Consider the following 13,411-nt stretch of genomic DNA (forward strand, 5'->3'; position numbering starts at 1 on the left):
ACCTGCAGCACAGGGTGCCAAAGGCCCCAGCTGTCCCCAGGGGGTGGCTCTGTGCCCTACCTTAACAACCCAAGGACAGCTCTGTGCTGCACTGGGTGCTCCCTTTCCTCCTCTTCTGGACCTCCTCTCCAACACCAGGCAAGCAGCACCGAGAACAATAAATACTGTAATAAATAGAGAACCCCCTGTCCCACGGCACTGCTGCGGCAGCAGGCGGTGCAGCCGGGGTCCTGGAGTGCCTGCCCGGCTCTGCTCTTCCCAGGGCATGTGCCAGTGCCCCTCTGGCTGTGACAAAGTCAGCCTTGTCCCACAGAAGCAGCTGATATTGGGGACAGGGCATCGCAGTCCTTGATGGTGCTCTCACAGCAGCAGGTAAGAGTGGCTGGGTCCAGCTCTACTGTCCATCATGCTGGCTCGACGCTGAACCTCGCGGAGGTTCAAAAAAGCTGAGGGGCAGCCCCACAGCCAGGGCTGTGGAACAGGGGGCAGATGTCAGGCTGGAGTGTCACAGAGCCCCTAGCAGACAAGGTGGCCTTGGAGATTCAGCACCAGGGCAGCAGCACAACCTTCAGAAGAACAGGATGTGTTCCTGGAGCGTGGACTGGGTGCAGTGCCAGGACCACCTTGAGGCCCTCACAGGTTGGAGAAGACAGGCAGGGTGAAGCCCTTTTCGTGTTGGGCGTGAGGAAGGGCTGTTCTGGTGAGCAGCAAAGTGGTCCCAGAGACTCACAGAAGCCAAGGGAAGCTGCAGGTGGGTGGAAACCAAGGGCTGAACCACGCCGGTAGGATGGGACAGCGTCACAGGCCCCAGTGGCCCTGAGCTTGTTGCCGGGGCCCGCGTCCCTGCCAGGTTGGAGGCTGGAGCCAGTGGCCAGTTGTCACACAGTCCCGTGGCCCAGTGTGTGCAGACAAGCGGCGTTTGGTGTCCTGCGTGGGGAGCGTGTGAGGCCTGGCTCAGATGGGCTTGTACAGCAGCGTGGTGACGTACTTCTTCTTGTAGCGGTGCGTGGCACTGAGCACCATCACGCCATCCTGAGGGAGACAGCGTCAGCACCTGGGGCCAGGGCACCCCTGGGGCTCAGGGAGCTGCCCCAGCCTGTCCCTGCTGCCCCCACTCCCACAGCCAGTCCAATGCACAACAGGGCAGCGGGGCAGAGCTAGGGCAGGGTCTGATCCATGCTTAGCTCCCCCATGCTGCAGGGAGGCGGCTGAAGGGAATTGTCAGGAGGTCACACCCTCTGCCCCTGTGCGCGCCACCCCTCACCAGGCAGCCAGCTCCCATCTGCACCCCCAGCTGAGCAGGTTCTGCTCCCTGCAGGTGCTGCAGGCTCCTGGGAGCCAGAGCAGCTCCACACCTGCAGCCTTGTGGGACCTGTGCTTACCTTGATGGAGAGTGCGTAGAGGTGATTGAGCATGACGTGGTTGGGCTCGGGCAGCAGGGCTGGGTCACACTACGAGGAGAGGAGTGTCACAGGGGAACAGCAGAGCCCTGATCCCCCCGCCCCTGCCAGCACAGGGAGCTGCTGTCTCAGGCAGCTTGAGCTAACACTGCCTCTGGCTGTTCTGAACAGGCACAGAGCTCAGCTAAGCACCAGAGGCCAAATCAGTGTGGAAAATGGGACAAGTGACACTTTTCCTAGGAAATGCCAAGGGCTAGACCCCAGCCAAGGGCAGCCCAGGCTCCCTGCCAACAGGACTCCCTTTGTGACCCCAGTGTGGCTCTGTCAGTGGGCAGTATGCTGGTACACACCGAGATGTTGGTGTCCTTGTTGAGGATGACCTGGAGGAGGTGGGGTGGGAGGATGGGTGGGGATTTGAAGCGCTCTTCAGGCCGGTACACGTACATCTCCTGGCCATAAGGTCCCGGTGGGGAGCTGGATAAATCTAGAGACAAGACAAAGGCAGAGACATGAAATGACTGAAGCAGGATGGGCGAGCACAGAGCAGCTCCCAAGAAGCTGAGAAGGACTCAGCAAGGTCTTTCAAGCACAAACATCCTCCACAAGCCATGGGCAGAGATCTATTCTATAGCAACAGGTCAGCCTTTTCACAGCAGAAAAAGCAGCTGGGTGAGCCCATGGCAATTCCAAGCAGGGCTGTAAGCTGGTACATGCACTGACACAACACAGGCACCCCATGTTACCCATCACAAGACCCCTCAAGCACATGGCTCAGCCAGGTCCCTCTCCCTGCAGGAAGCAGCTGGCATGCTCCAGAGCTGTGCCCTCAGCAGCAGGGGCACGGGGAGCAGGCTGCTCTAGGTGCTGCCTGATGAGGAGGTCCAGGGAAGGCAAACAGGAACTCTACACTGAGCAGCTGTTCCAAACAGGGGAGGGACCTCAGGAGCTTGTGGTCACTGAAAGCTGGACTGGCCACATCTCCCAGCCACATCTGATCTGAACCTTTGGGAACAGCCAGCCCCCAGAAGGGCTCCATCTCCTTGGGCTGCTGCTGCTTGCTGGCTTCTCTCCAGCAGAGCCTCTCTTGCCCAGGCTGGGAAAGGACATGAAGCTGAGCTGTACCTGAGATGGGGCTGTACCAGGGACACACACACGACTGAGCTTCCTGCCAGCATTTCACACTGAGCCAGCACCACCAGTGCCTGTGTGGTAACCCAACCTGCTGCTGTAACACAAGCAGACAGGGAGGTTTGCAATGTGCTAGCACTGGTACAAATTACCTTGGCATGAAAACCAAGAGTAGGTGCTGAAAATAAACTGGATCCTGCTATCACCTAGCTTGTACCCTGGATCAGATGACTTACAGTTGATCAGACAGAAAGGGCTGATGTTCCTGGCATTTCCCAGTCTGAAATGGCTCCCTCAGCCACGCACTGCAGCAGCTCTGCTCTGGGATGGTGCTAGCACAGAACAAGTTACACCAACACAGCCTCTCCAGAGGGATGAGGCCTCAGCTGTGGGCTGAGGAGGACACGCTGCCCAACACTGCTCATCCCCAGTGAAGGCTCACACCTCTGCCCAGGGGGTCTGTGCACCCAGAGCAGGGAGTCTCAGAGCAGAGGAGGTGGGAAATAGCACATGCAAAGCTCTAATGCCACAAAACTCACCCCGACCTGAGGTTTCTGAGCTTTCCAGGGAATCCACCTTCAACGCATCAAACACCTCGAAGTCAGACTTCTTGACGTGGATGAGGTTGTTTATCGTCCCCATCTGGCTGGTAACCACAGGCTGGAAAGAACTGGAGTGAGAATCTTTCTATGTTCAGCTCCAACTGAGGCACATTCAGTGCTTCCTAGATCCTCCCAGCCCAAGCTGTCTTTGCTGCAACACTACCTCTGAGCACAGGAGGCTGGTGTCCCTCTCTGTCCTACACTTGTAGACCTCTGCTGTTTACCCCGGGAGGATTTTCCTTTATCACAGACTCCTACATCACCTCCTATTTCCATCCTCCATCCTGCTACATGCCCATGGGTAGGTGTGTTGTCCTTCCCATGCTGCTCCCCCATGATTCAGTTTGGAAGAGAACCTGTAAGTGAGTGCTGACCTCATGGCCCATCTTCCCATTGCCAATTCTCAGTGGGACGTGACGGCCTTCTGGCATTTCCCTGCCCTTTCCCAATGCTTCCCCATAAATCATGACTACGTCCAGAGGAAGCAGCCTCTGAAATGACTCAGGGGATGGAGGTGTGCCTTTTGTTTCAGGAGACAGTCTCTGCTCTCCCTGTTCCCCCTCTGCTGCAGTTACATCCTGTCTAGTTCCCTGAAGAAGACAAGATCTGAAGGGATAAAGCTTGGAGCATTACCTCTGATGGATCGTGAACCCACTGGCCATCCACAAAAAATTTGTACTGGTGCTCTCCTTCTGGAAGGTCCAGGATAGCAACAAAGTCATTGTGGCTGTGCAGAGAGAACAGATGTGCAAAGGCATCAGCCTGTTGATGCTCTGAATGCTGCTCTTCCATGGGGCCCTAGGAACCAGCACTGCCCAGCCCCTCTACCCCTCATGCAGGGTCAGACTTGCTCATCATCAGTGACCCAAGGCATGGCCACGACAGGCACCAGCATTCCAATGCTCCTTTGAGCATTCCATGGCTCAAAGCCCTGGCATTCCAGCTGCAAGTGCCAGTCCCGCCCTCTGTGCCCCGAGAAAGTGGAGGTGACAGACACCCTGCGCAAGACAGGCTACGAAGAACACGTGGGCAAAGCTCCTGCCCTGTGCTGGCACAGCAGGACAAGAGCAAGTGGGACAGCTCTGTTTGTCAAATCTGAAATTGAGATAAACTCATTCCAGATTAATTGCTAGAGTCCTACATGAGCTTCCATGTAAGTCACAGATGTGCTGCAGAACAGTGAGAACATCATTAGGGCAGGAAGATATGTGAGGGACAAACAACTAACACCCACTGGCAGCCATACAACTAGGCATGGGCTAATGCTGCAGCCAAGGGAAGAGCTGACAGCTTCCAGAGGGCTGCTGCATACCTGGGCAGGGCTCTGCTGCCAGCACTGGCTGCTGTGTGACATCCAGCTGGGCAAGCAAAGTGGCCCATCCCATCCTGTCCCTGTTTCACAACTTCCCACTGTCCCTGCAGCACCATGCAGGGATGGAGCTGACTATGTATTTGCCTCAGACCCACAGCTTGAGTGAGCAGAGAAAAGCCAAGAGAGCAAAGGAAAATGTTCTCTGCTCTGGAGCAGACATGAACATAGAGTAAATGACTTGAGGGACTGGCTACCTCTTGATGAGTGGGATCTTGGTGCTCCAGTTGTTGAAGGATCCGGAGATGAAGACCTCCTTGCCTCCATCAGCCCAGCGTATGACAGTGGGACGAGCCTGTTGGGATGGTTTCACTGACTCCTCCAGGTCTGGCTGCCATGACACAAACTCCTTGTCCCCAGGAATCTGGGCAAAGAAAACCAGAGAGATGTGACCGAATGAACACATTCACACAGCTGGCCTCTACCAGCCACACACAGGAGCACCACAGAGCTCCTCCAGGCCCCCAGCTCCCCAGAGACGCCTGGCACGGCTGGAAGCACAGCCCCACACACAGGCAGTGTGCTGAGGCTCTGGAGGGCAGGCAGGGAAGGCAGCAGCCAGCCCCTACCTTGGAGTCGTGGGAGCTGAAGACGCTGGGGTCGTCGGTGCTGCCCACCATGATCTTGTGCGGGTGCTCCTTGGCGGGGTGGGAGGCACCGGAGCCGTCGGAGCGCTGGGACTTGGAGCCATGGCGCTCCCCTGACACCCGCTCGCTGGTGGTGTTCCCCATGGCCCCTCAGCAGCCCCTGGCAGGGACACACAACAACACTCTGCCTTTGCCCACGGCCCTGGCAGCAAGGAGAGGAGCAAAAGAGCCGTCTCCCAAATGTTCTTTGCCAGTGGAGATGAACAGCAACCCTAAAAAAGGCCCCAAGTTCATTTCCACTACCAAGTTTGGGAGCTGAATGGGAATGCAACAAACAAACAGCTTGACCTAATTATAGCCACATCCTTAAAACCATAACTCTAGCTAAGCTGGTAATTGTTAAGACTCCAAAACCAATACGACTTCACCTGTGTCCCACATCAACCCTTGGCACCCAAGAGAGTAGAGCTGATGGGAAAAATAAAGCCAACCTTTATTGTCAAATCAACTGCCTGGTGTTAACAGAGCCTCTTTCACAGTCCTGCAGTCAGCTCTACAGACAACCCAGCAAGAAAACAGCCAGGGAGTGAAAGTAGCAGCTGTTTTACAGCTCCCAACAAGTCTCCGAGAGCTCGCAGGCAGAAGAGCAGAGCCTTGTGCCTGCAAAGGCGACAGGGAGCATTTAAAGTGTCCGAATGGAATCGCCCAGGCTGGAGCTTGTCCAAGGAGCAGGGCTAATGCTGTGGTGTCTGCAAAAAGCTCAGCTCTCAGCAGCATTCACTTATGATTCACCAGGCAAGTCACCGTGTCAGCTGCAGCACAGCACAGCACAGCACAGCAAGGAGGACCATTTGTTGTCACCTAGCCAGCACCTGCCCAGCTCTCTGCAGGGACACGGTGAGGGAAGGGCCCTGGCCACCTCAGTGTCCCTCTGCAGCTGGAGATGGCCCCCATGCCCAATCTCACCCAGCGCAGAGAAAGCAAAACACAACTGACCAAGCCATGAACAACCACACGCCTTTTAGGATAAACAACAAAGTCACTGCAAGCTACACAGGACTCTTCAGGCCTTACCCTCTTTCCAGGAGCTGAGATGGACTGGGGTTTTTGCCCACTTCCAGGCTTATTTTGCAGCTTTCAGCTTACTGTGGGATCTGCAGAGCAAGCAAGGGGACAGCCAGCCTTGCTTCATGTGCTCACTTGTGACATTTGGAGGTTTGTTTAAAAGATCAAGTTATATGAAAGGTGCCAAGTGAGGCTGCCAGCCAAAGCCAGGCTTTAGAACATTATGGAGCAATTACTACAGTATTTCTTAAATCCTGAGGGCTAAAAGACAGCTCATGTGGGCAGCTAAGCCATACCCTCACCCCTCTCAGTGCAGATCAAGTACACCTGAAGATCCAGGTCAAATGAGCTGCACCTCTTGCTCTGACATCTTTCCCCTCTGCTCTGCAGAGGCTCAGACAGCTCCTCACAAAAACTGCTCCTGTACCACCAGACCTGCTGCTGAGGAGTTTCCTCTCCAGTATCTCCACTGAGGCTCCCTTACTTCTCATCTATAGGGAGGAAGGTGGGAAAGGCTCAACTTCCCTTGTAGCAGGACAGACCTGGGAGATATGTGCAGATGTTACCAGGTGTGAAGCTTCCCTTTCTCTTCTCTAAAAGTATTCCAGTCCCTCTGTCCCTTACAGGTTACGCTCTCCAAACAATCCCTGAGGTTTATCCCAGGTTCCTGTCTGGCGTGTGCCATCTGCATCCCCTGCATCACACACACAGGCACCCGGCCTGTGTCAGGACAGGTCTTTGTGCACAGCCTGAAATACCTGGCTTTGCTGAATTAACTTTTACAGCTCAAACCCTCCTGCATCCAGGCCAGCCCTTGTAGCACAGGGAGATGGTGTGACACAGGTACACCCAAGTCAAGGATAGAAATGCTGCCCACACCACAGCCCCAGCAAACCTCCACAACATCTCCGTACATCCCAGTCTGGCAGCGAGCCCCTGCCTGCCTGCCCCATCACCAGGGCCCTTCGGCTCCAGCCAGCCCCAGCTTCTCATGTGGAAAACAACATGTGAATTACACCCATTCCCCTCCCCGGGATGTGCCACCCTTGCTGCCTCCCACCCGGCCAGTGACCGCACTGGGAAGCACTGGCAGGCAGCCCGAAGGGGCTTCTGCAAGAGGGATGGGATGGGGTCTGTCCGGGAGCACCGGGAGCACTGGCAGGCATTCATTCCCAGGGCTCTGAGGGAGGGATGGGGTCTGTCCGGGAGCACCGGCAGGCATTCATTCCCGGGGGCTCTGAGGGAGGGATGGGGTCCAGCATCTCGCCGGGCTGACACCACCCGGGGAAGCCGGATCCGCCCGGACTCTCCCTCTTTCGGAGACGGGAACCAGAGCTGAGCCCTGAGCTCGCCGTAAGGTTAAGGGGATGAGCTGGGTAAGCGGGGGCGGAAAATCTGCCTCCGAGCAGGCAGGGCTGGGGCTGGGGCTCTGCTCGGCGGAGGCGGTGGCGGGGCTGTCACGGCGGGCTCGGCCCACGGGCAGCCGCGGGTCTGCCGAGGCCCGGGGGAGGAGCGGGACACACCGGCAGGGCCGGGCCCTCCCGAGGGGCTGCCAGACGGGGTCTGCCCGCTGCGGGGTCCAGGACACCGCTACACCGCGGGGACGCGCGGCCACGCCTCACCCACCGCCTCCCGCAGCGGCGCCCGGGGAGCCGACACCCTCACCCCCACCCGTGACACCCGCCCCGCCGTCCCCGGGCCCGGGCCCGGCCCGACCCCACCTGCCGCTGCCGCCGCCGCCGCCCCGCTCTCCGCCTCCGTCCAAGATGGCGCCACCCCCCGCCGGCCGCTGCGGGGCGCTCTGACCCGCCCCCGCCGCGCTCCGCGGCCGCGCCCCGCCCCCGACCCGCGGCCCCGCCGCCGGGCACCCGCCATGTTTGCTGCGGGCGGCCGGCCCGCCGCTGGCACGGGCGCGCGGGGCGGGGGCCGCGTCGCCTCAGCGGCCGGCGGCCATGTCTGCTGCGGGCCGGGCTGAGGGGGCTGCGGGGTACCGGCGGGACCCCCAGGATGGAGCTCAGACTGACGCAGCCAGGCACTGTGCTGTCCGGTCCCCGCGGCACGGAGACAAGCTTTATTGCCTTTTCCCGAGGCCCCCGCTTGGGCACGTTCCCAGTTCCTCCACCACCTCTGTGACCTAACCCATAGATAGAGCTCGTGGGGCTGCCGAGCCAGGACTTAGGGAGCTGCTCCCAGAGCAGCCCGTGAGCAGACTCGGTGGTATCACAGAGGGAAAGCGCAATAGACCAGCCTGCACCTTCAAGGAACGGCTCCCTCCGTGCTCCGGCGCAGCTAGCGAGGGAAAGCCCAAGGGAAAAGGAGAAGACTGCCGGCAGCACCCGCTGTCTCCTTCCCTTTAGGCTAAGCAGAGAGCGAGACGTAGACGAGGGTGGCCACGATCATGCCGATGCTGAAGAGCACCGTGAGGACGTGGGGCAGGGCGCTGGGCCGGGCGGGGCGGCGGGCGGCCCGCGGCTGCAGGGCGCTGACCACGCGCTGCCGCTGGCTCAGGATGGCGGCCCTGGCTCCCGCCCACGCACCCGGGCCCCGCAGCCGGTACTGGTACGGCGTGCACGGACCGAAGGCCACCTCCATGGCCAGCCTGGGGTCCGTGAGGAACAGGGAGAGCAGGTTGGGCTTGACCCCCAGCTGGAGGGCGAGCTCGTCCATGTAAGGGATGTAATCCACCTGGATGGTGTGCCGCTGGCTCTTCACGTACCTGCGGGCAGCGAGAGAGGGAGAACGGCGGGAGGGTTTGGCACGGGCAGCACCGGGGGTGAGGGTGGCAGCGCCGTGCTGCGCCGGGGCCTTACCGCTCAGCCATTCTCTGCTTGGTTTGTGTGATTTCGGCCAGCATGTCGGCGGGTGGTGGCAGGCCCTGCAGCCCTGGGCAAAAGGAGGCTGGAGCTGGAGGGTGGGCTGTGCTCCTGCCATAGTCTGGATGGCTCTGCAGCCCAGCCTGGCCCCTGTTTGCACGTGGGGCTTTTGGGACGTGCCACTACGTCAGGAGCAAGTGGGAGACATGGGCAAAGAAAATAATAGCAGGAAAGGAAAGGGAGAATATGGTTGCAGGCAACAGGACTAATTAGTGACCCTCACAAGAGAAGAACAGTGCAAGAGCCGTAGAAAAATGCAAAATGGGGTTTTGTCCTCATGAAGAAGCAAAAGGAGGATAAAAAGGTGAGTCCGGAGAGGCAGCATGTGAGGGGATGCCACCAGCAATAACTCAGTCTTAGCATGGCTGGGGGAGCCCAGCTGCATCCCCCAAACTGACTTACCTTTGAAGACGTAGATGGCCAAGCGACTCTGGAGCTCTGAGATGGGCATGATGGCTCCCCAGGGCTGGATGAGGCCGATGAAAGCCAGTGTTGGCTTCTCCAGATCAGGGGGGAACATGAATTTGTAGAGGGGAATCTCGTTCTCCACCACCTTCACGCACCCCTCGAGGAACGGGAAGGAGAAGCTGTATCCTGTGGCAAAAACTATGGCATCGACATCTTCCCTGGTGCCATCCTCAAAGATGGCAGATGTCTCTGTGAACTCCTGGATGTTTGGCTTCACCCGCACCCTGCCTGAAATGATGCGGTTGGGCAGGTCATCGTTGACCGTGGGGTGTGTGTCAAGGACCCTGGAAGGCACAGACAGACCTCGCTCAGGTCCTGGCAGGGGGATGGGCATTGCTGGAGCAGGTACGTGGGGTGCTGCTGGGGTGCTCACCCATGCTTGGGCTTTAGGCCATAGAGTGTGTGGTCAAAGCGGGCATTCAGCTTCCACTCCATTAAGGAATTCATGATACTTTTAGGCACCAGGTTCTGGATGAGGTGCAGAAAGCGACTGGCATAGCTGACATCAAAGGGGTACCCATTGTCTGCCACCCGGTGCAGCACCCAGGACCCACGCCTGGTGCTGAGGAAAACCTGGAAGGAAGGTGAAGAGAGGTGGTGGCATGGCAGCATGTTCAAGACTGGGCTGGGCCCCTGCTGTGCTCCAGGGACAGGGAAGCCAGCACAGCTACTGGGACCACAGTAGCCACCCCCACAGAGAGGGGACAGGGTGCTTGTGCCAGGTGCTGGAGGTTGGGGAGCCCACGGGGGATGGTGGGTGATGATCCCCCCCTCTGGGGTTCCGTCCCTGTGAGCTCTCCCAGCACACCTGCTTGGCTGTGTGGCTCAGCTCCACTGCGATATCGATGCCTGAATTCCCAATGCCAACAACGACCACTCGTTTTCCAAAAAAAGGCTGAGGGTTCTTGTAGTCCCGGCTGTGCAGGTAGCAGCCCTCAAACTTCTCCAGCCCTGGAAGAGAGAGGGAAGCCATGCTGGGCTGGGATGTGGGAACAGGAGGGTGGCTGCCCCCTGTTCAGACTGGTGGTGTGTTTTGGGAACAAGCTAGCATCAGTGTGACCAACCGGAGTTATGCAGCCCTGGAGTAGGGCCCAGAGAGGTGGTGGCATCACCAGCATGGAAGATAGGTTAGCCCTGAGCATCCTGCTCTGGCTTTGGGACTAGCCTGGCTTGGAACAGGGCTTGGACTGGAGAATTCCATGCTTCCATCCCAAAATTCTGCTGCAGATCGTGTCTGGTGCCATGCATTGCCAGTAGAGGAACAACCAGGGTCTGTGCCATCTTGCCAGACCCTGGTGGACAGTGTGCTCCAGCCTGTTCCCCAGCCAAAGAGGGCCTCCACAGCTGAAAGCTCTCCAGGCATTTTCCTCTGGCACCCAGAGGCAAGACCACCACCAGTGCTGAGCCCTCCAGCCTTGGTGAGGAGCTGGAGGGCCCAGCAGGTGCTTGGCCAGCAGCATGGGGAGGGAGCCTGTGTCAGGTGGGAGAGGCACGCTGGCAGCGGTGACATCTGCCAGCAGGATGCTTTGGACACTCTTGTGATCCCACCTAGTGTGTTAAAACTGCAGAGGCATTTAGGGATGCTAGGGAGCGGGCAAGCAGCCCACAGGCAGTACCTGGGAAGGAGCTGAGGGGGAGATGAGCGTTGGTGTGGTGCCCGCTGCACACCAGCACGGCGTCGAAGACGGCCGCCTCCTGCTTCCCCTCGCTCTCCGTCACCACCTCCCACTGCCCGCTGCTGGCGAAGTCGGGGCGCTTGGACACGCGGCACACGCTGGTCTGGCACAGGACAGCGGCGTCAGGCACCCTGTGCCCCGCTCCCGCTGCCACCTCCCCCTCGGGCCCCAGGCCTCACCCTGAAGCGGATGTGGCGGAGCAGGTCGAAGTGCTGGGCGTACATGCGGAAGTACTCCATGATCTTGGAGTTGTGCATGTAGTTGGGGAAGTCCTCAGGGATGGGGAAGTCGCTGAAGCACATCATCTCCTTGGAGGTGTTGATGATGACGGAGCGGTAGATGCTGGCACGGCCGTCCTCGGGGTGCTCCTGTGGGAGGGGGGCACAGCTCAGCGCTGCCCGGGCAATGATGGGCCACCTGCCTGTCCCGCCTGGCACGTCCCCCATGGGTGCAGGATTAAGCCACAGGCTGTTGTAGCACCCATCCCTCCACCCAGCAACTCTCCTGTGGTTGAGACCCCCCACCCCAAAAACCAGGGCTGTATCTCTGGACTGGTGGGAGCCAGGCAGTGGTGACAGTGGGTCATGGTGGTCTTGTGCCTCAGATTCCCCACTTCCACTCCTTGCCCCTATGAGGCAGTGCATTCCCAAAGCTCCTGTGGTGCTGCTGCCCTGGCTGCCACATCAGGTCTCACCAGTTGTGGAGGCAGCTCCAGTGCTTCCTGCTGAGTGGTTGCTCCTGCTTACCAGGTCTGTGCCTCGATAGCTGGATGCTGCTGCTCTGGTTCTGCTCCACCAACCCTGCCCCTGACCCACCACAGGTAGAACTAGTGGACTGTGACACATCCACCCCAGACCCCACTCTGACATGATGCCACCTGTTTTTCCCCAGGGCTCTCCCACATGCATATCAGAGCATGGTGGAAACACTGGTCATTTTGTTGGTGGGTCCATGGGATTAAAGTCAGCAGCTTCATTAGGTGGGGGCAGAGATAAGCTCCAGGATGGCTCCAAGGCAGGGAGAGCCAAGGCACAGAAAAGGCAGGACACGGTATCTCTGTGTGGGTGAGTGGCACAGAAGCAGAAAGAGGAGCAACCATGATTCCAGGAAAGGGCTGGGCAGAACGGGGACAAACAGTGGGGTCAGATAAAACAAGATAGGTAGGCAAGTGTTGGGCAGGACAGGTACAGACTGTGGAGTCAGATAAGATAGGCAGGCAAGGGCTGGGAGTGACCAAGAGCAAAATAGCAGAGGAAGGTGTGGATGAGATTGGGAAAGGAGGAATGGGAAAGGGGAAATCTACGCTGGGGGAGCAAGCCATGGATTGAAGTCCTTGGGGAGGCTTCATCCTGCTGCTGGTGAGCAGGAGCTGGGTCCTATGTGCCTGGCACACCAGCTGGTACTGCGCTGCCAAACCACTTTTACTTTCCTTGGTTTCCCTTGGAAAGCTGCCTGCCGCACGCATGCAAAGCAGGGGAACGGTGCACGGTGATCTGCCAAGGACCGATGCCGAGCCCGTCCGTGCTGCTGCCAAGGAGCAGCCTGGCTGCTCGGGGCTTACCTCGAAGCGCCAGAGCCCCCCGATGTCCTTGCTCCTCTCAAAGCAGGTGGGCTCCAGCCCCTCATCCAGGCAGCATTTCAGGGCGCACAGGCCGGAGGCGCCGGCACCAATGACGGCCACTCTCCGAGCAGCCATGTCCCCCGGTGTGGTGGTGACAGGGGTGTGGGAGAAGCTGTGGCCAGGAGGTGCAGAGCCAGGCGCGTCCCTCAAGGGAGGCTGCCCACTGCTGATCGTTTTGAGGGTGACTGTCCCTATATTTCCTGTGGGTGGCCAAGGTGTCACAAGATGTTCTTCCAGACATGATCTACAGGTTTCTCTTACCTCCTTGCCACACCTCTTGGCCTGCCCTGCCCTCTGCAAGAGGTGCACTAAGTTCTGTAAGCATTTAATGATGCCAACAGTGCCCCAGGACTTCCTGGGCAGGGCAGAGATGTGGCTATGCTTTGGATTTCAGCAGGTTGTGGCGTGGAAGACAAACCTAGGGGATGGGGTGGGGGGGGGGGCGCTGGCATGACCAGCCCAGGCATCTGATGGACAGGACCCACACCCTTTACCCACTCTGGGTCCCCAGCCCACCCAGCCACCTTCTGGAGGAGCTGTGTGCAGGTCACCAGGGTGGCACTGAGCTGTGCCTTGTGACCACCAGGACCCACTGTGGCAGGACACACCTTGGGAGAGGCTG

General features: G+C 58.9%; 2 protein-coding genes across 4 annotated transcripts; both read right to left on the reverse strand.

Annotated features, from left to right (window-relative positions):
• Positions 1-147: 147 nt before the first annotated feature.
• On the reverse strand, positions 148-7,902 carry PRKAB2 (protein kinase AMP-activated non-catalytic subunit beta 2). 2 transcript variants are annotated; one of them, XM_036388121.2, is made up of 8 exons: positions 7,873-7,902; positions 5,069-5,246; positions 4,697-4,863; positions 3,764-3,857; positions 3,068-3,188; positions 1,751-1,884; positions 1,383-1,451; positions 148-1,032 (listed from the first exon to the last, which is right to left on the reverse strand). In XM_036388121.2, exons 2-8 carry the CDS (start codon positions 5,228-5,230, stop codon positions 955-957), a joined length of 825 nt encoding a protein of 274 aa, XP_036244014.1. In that variant the 5' UTR covers positions 5,231-5,246; positions 7,873-7,902; the 3' UTR covers positions 148-954. The 2 variants fall into 2 exon arrangements, with proteins under 2 accessions (XP_036244014.1, XP_036244016.1); XM_036388123.2 differs by lacking the exon at positions 7,873-7,902 and having other exon boundaries at positions 3,074-3,188; positions 5,069-7,713.
• Positions 7,903-8,184: 282 nt separating this feature from the next.
• LOC118689494 (flavin-containing monooxygenase 5-like) lies at positions 8,185-13,158 on the reverse strand. Of its 2 annotated transcripts, XM_036387823.2 has the most exons (8): positions 12,730-13,158; positions 11,348-11,536; positions 11,109-11,271; positions 10,301-10,443; positions 9,866-10,065; positions 9,427-9,776; positions 8,962-9,034; positions 8,185-8,867 (listed from the first exon to the last, which is right to left on the reverse strand). In XM_036387823.2, the coding sequence occupies exons 1-8, from the start codon at positions 12,862-12,864 to the stop codon at positions 8,510-8,512; spliced, it is 1,611 nt and encodes a 536-aa protein (XP_036243716.1). In that variant the 5' UTR covers positions 12,865-13,158; the 3' UTR covers positions 8,185-8,509. The 2 variants fall into 2 exon arrangements, with proteins under 2 accessions (XP_036243716.1, XP_036243715.1); XM_036387822.1 differs by having other exon boundaries at positions 11,348-12,818.
• Between the last annotated feature and the right edge of the window lie 253 nt (positions 13,159-13,411).

The sequence above is a fragment of the Molothrus ater genome, chromosome 9 (assembly GCF_012460135.2).
Source record: "Molothrus ater isolate BHLD 08-10-18 breed brown headed cowbird chromosome 9, BPBGC_Mater_1.1, whole genome shotgun sequence".
Lineage (NCBI taxonomy): Eukaryota > Metazoa > Chordata > Aves > Passeriformes > Icteridae > Molothrus > Molothrus ater.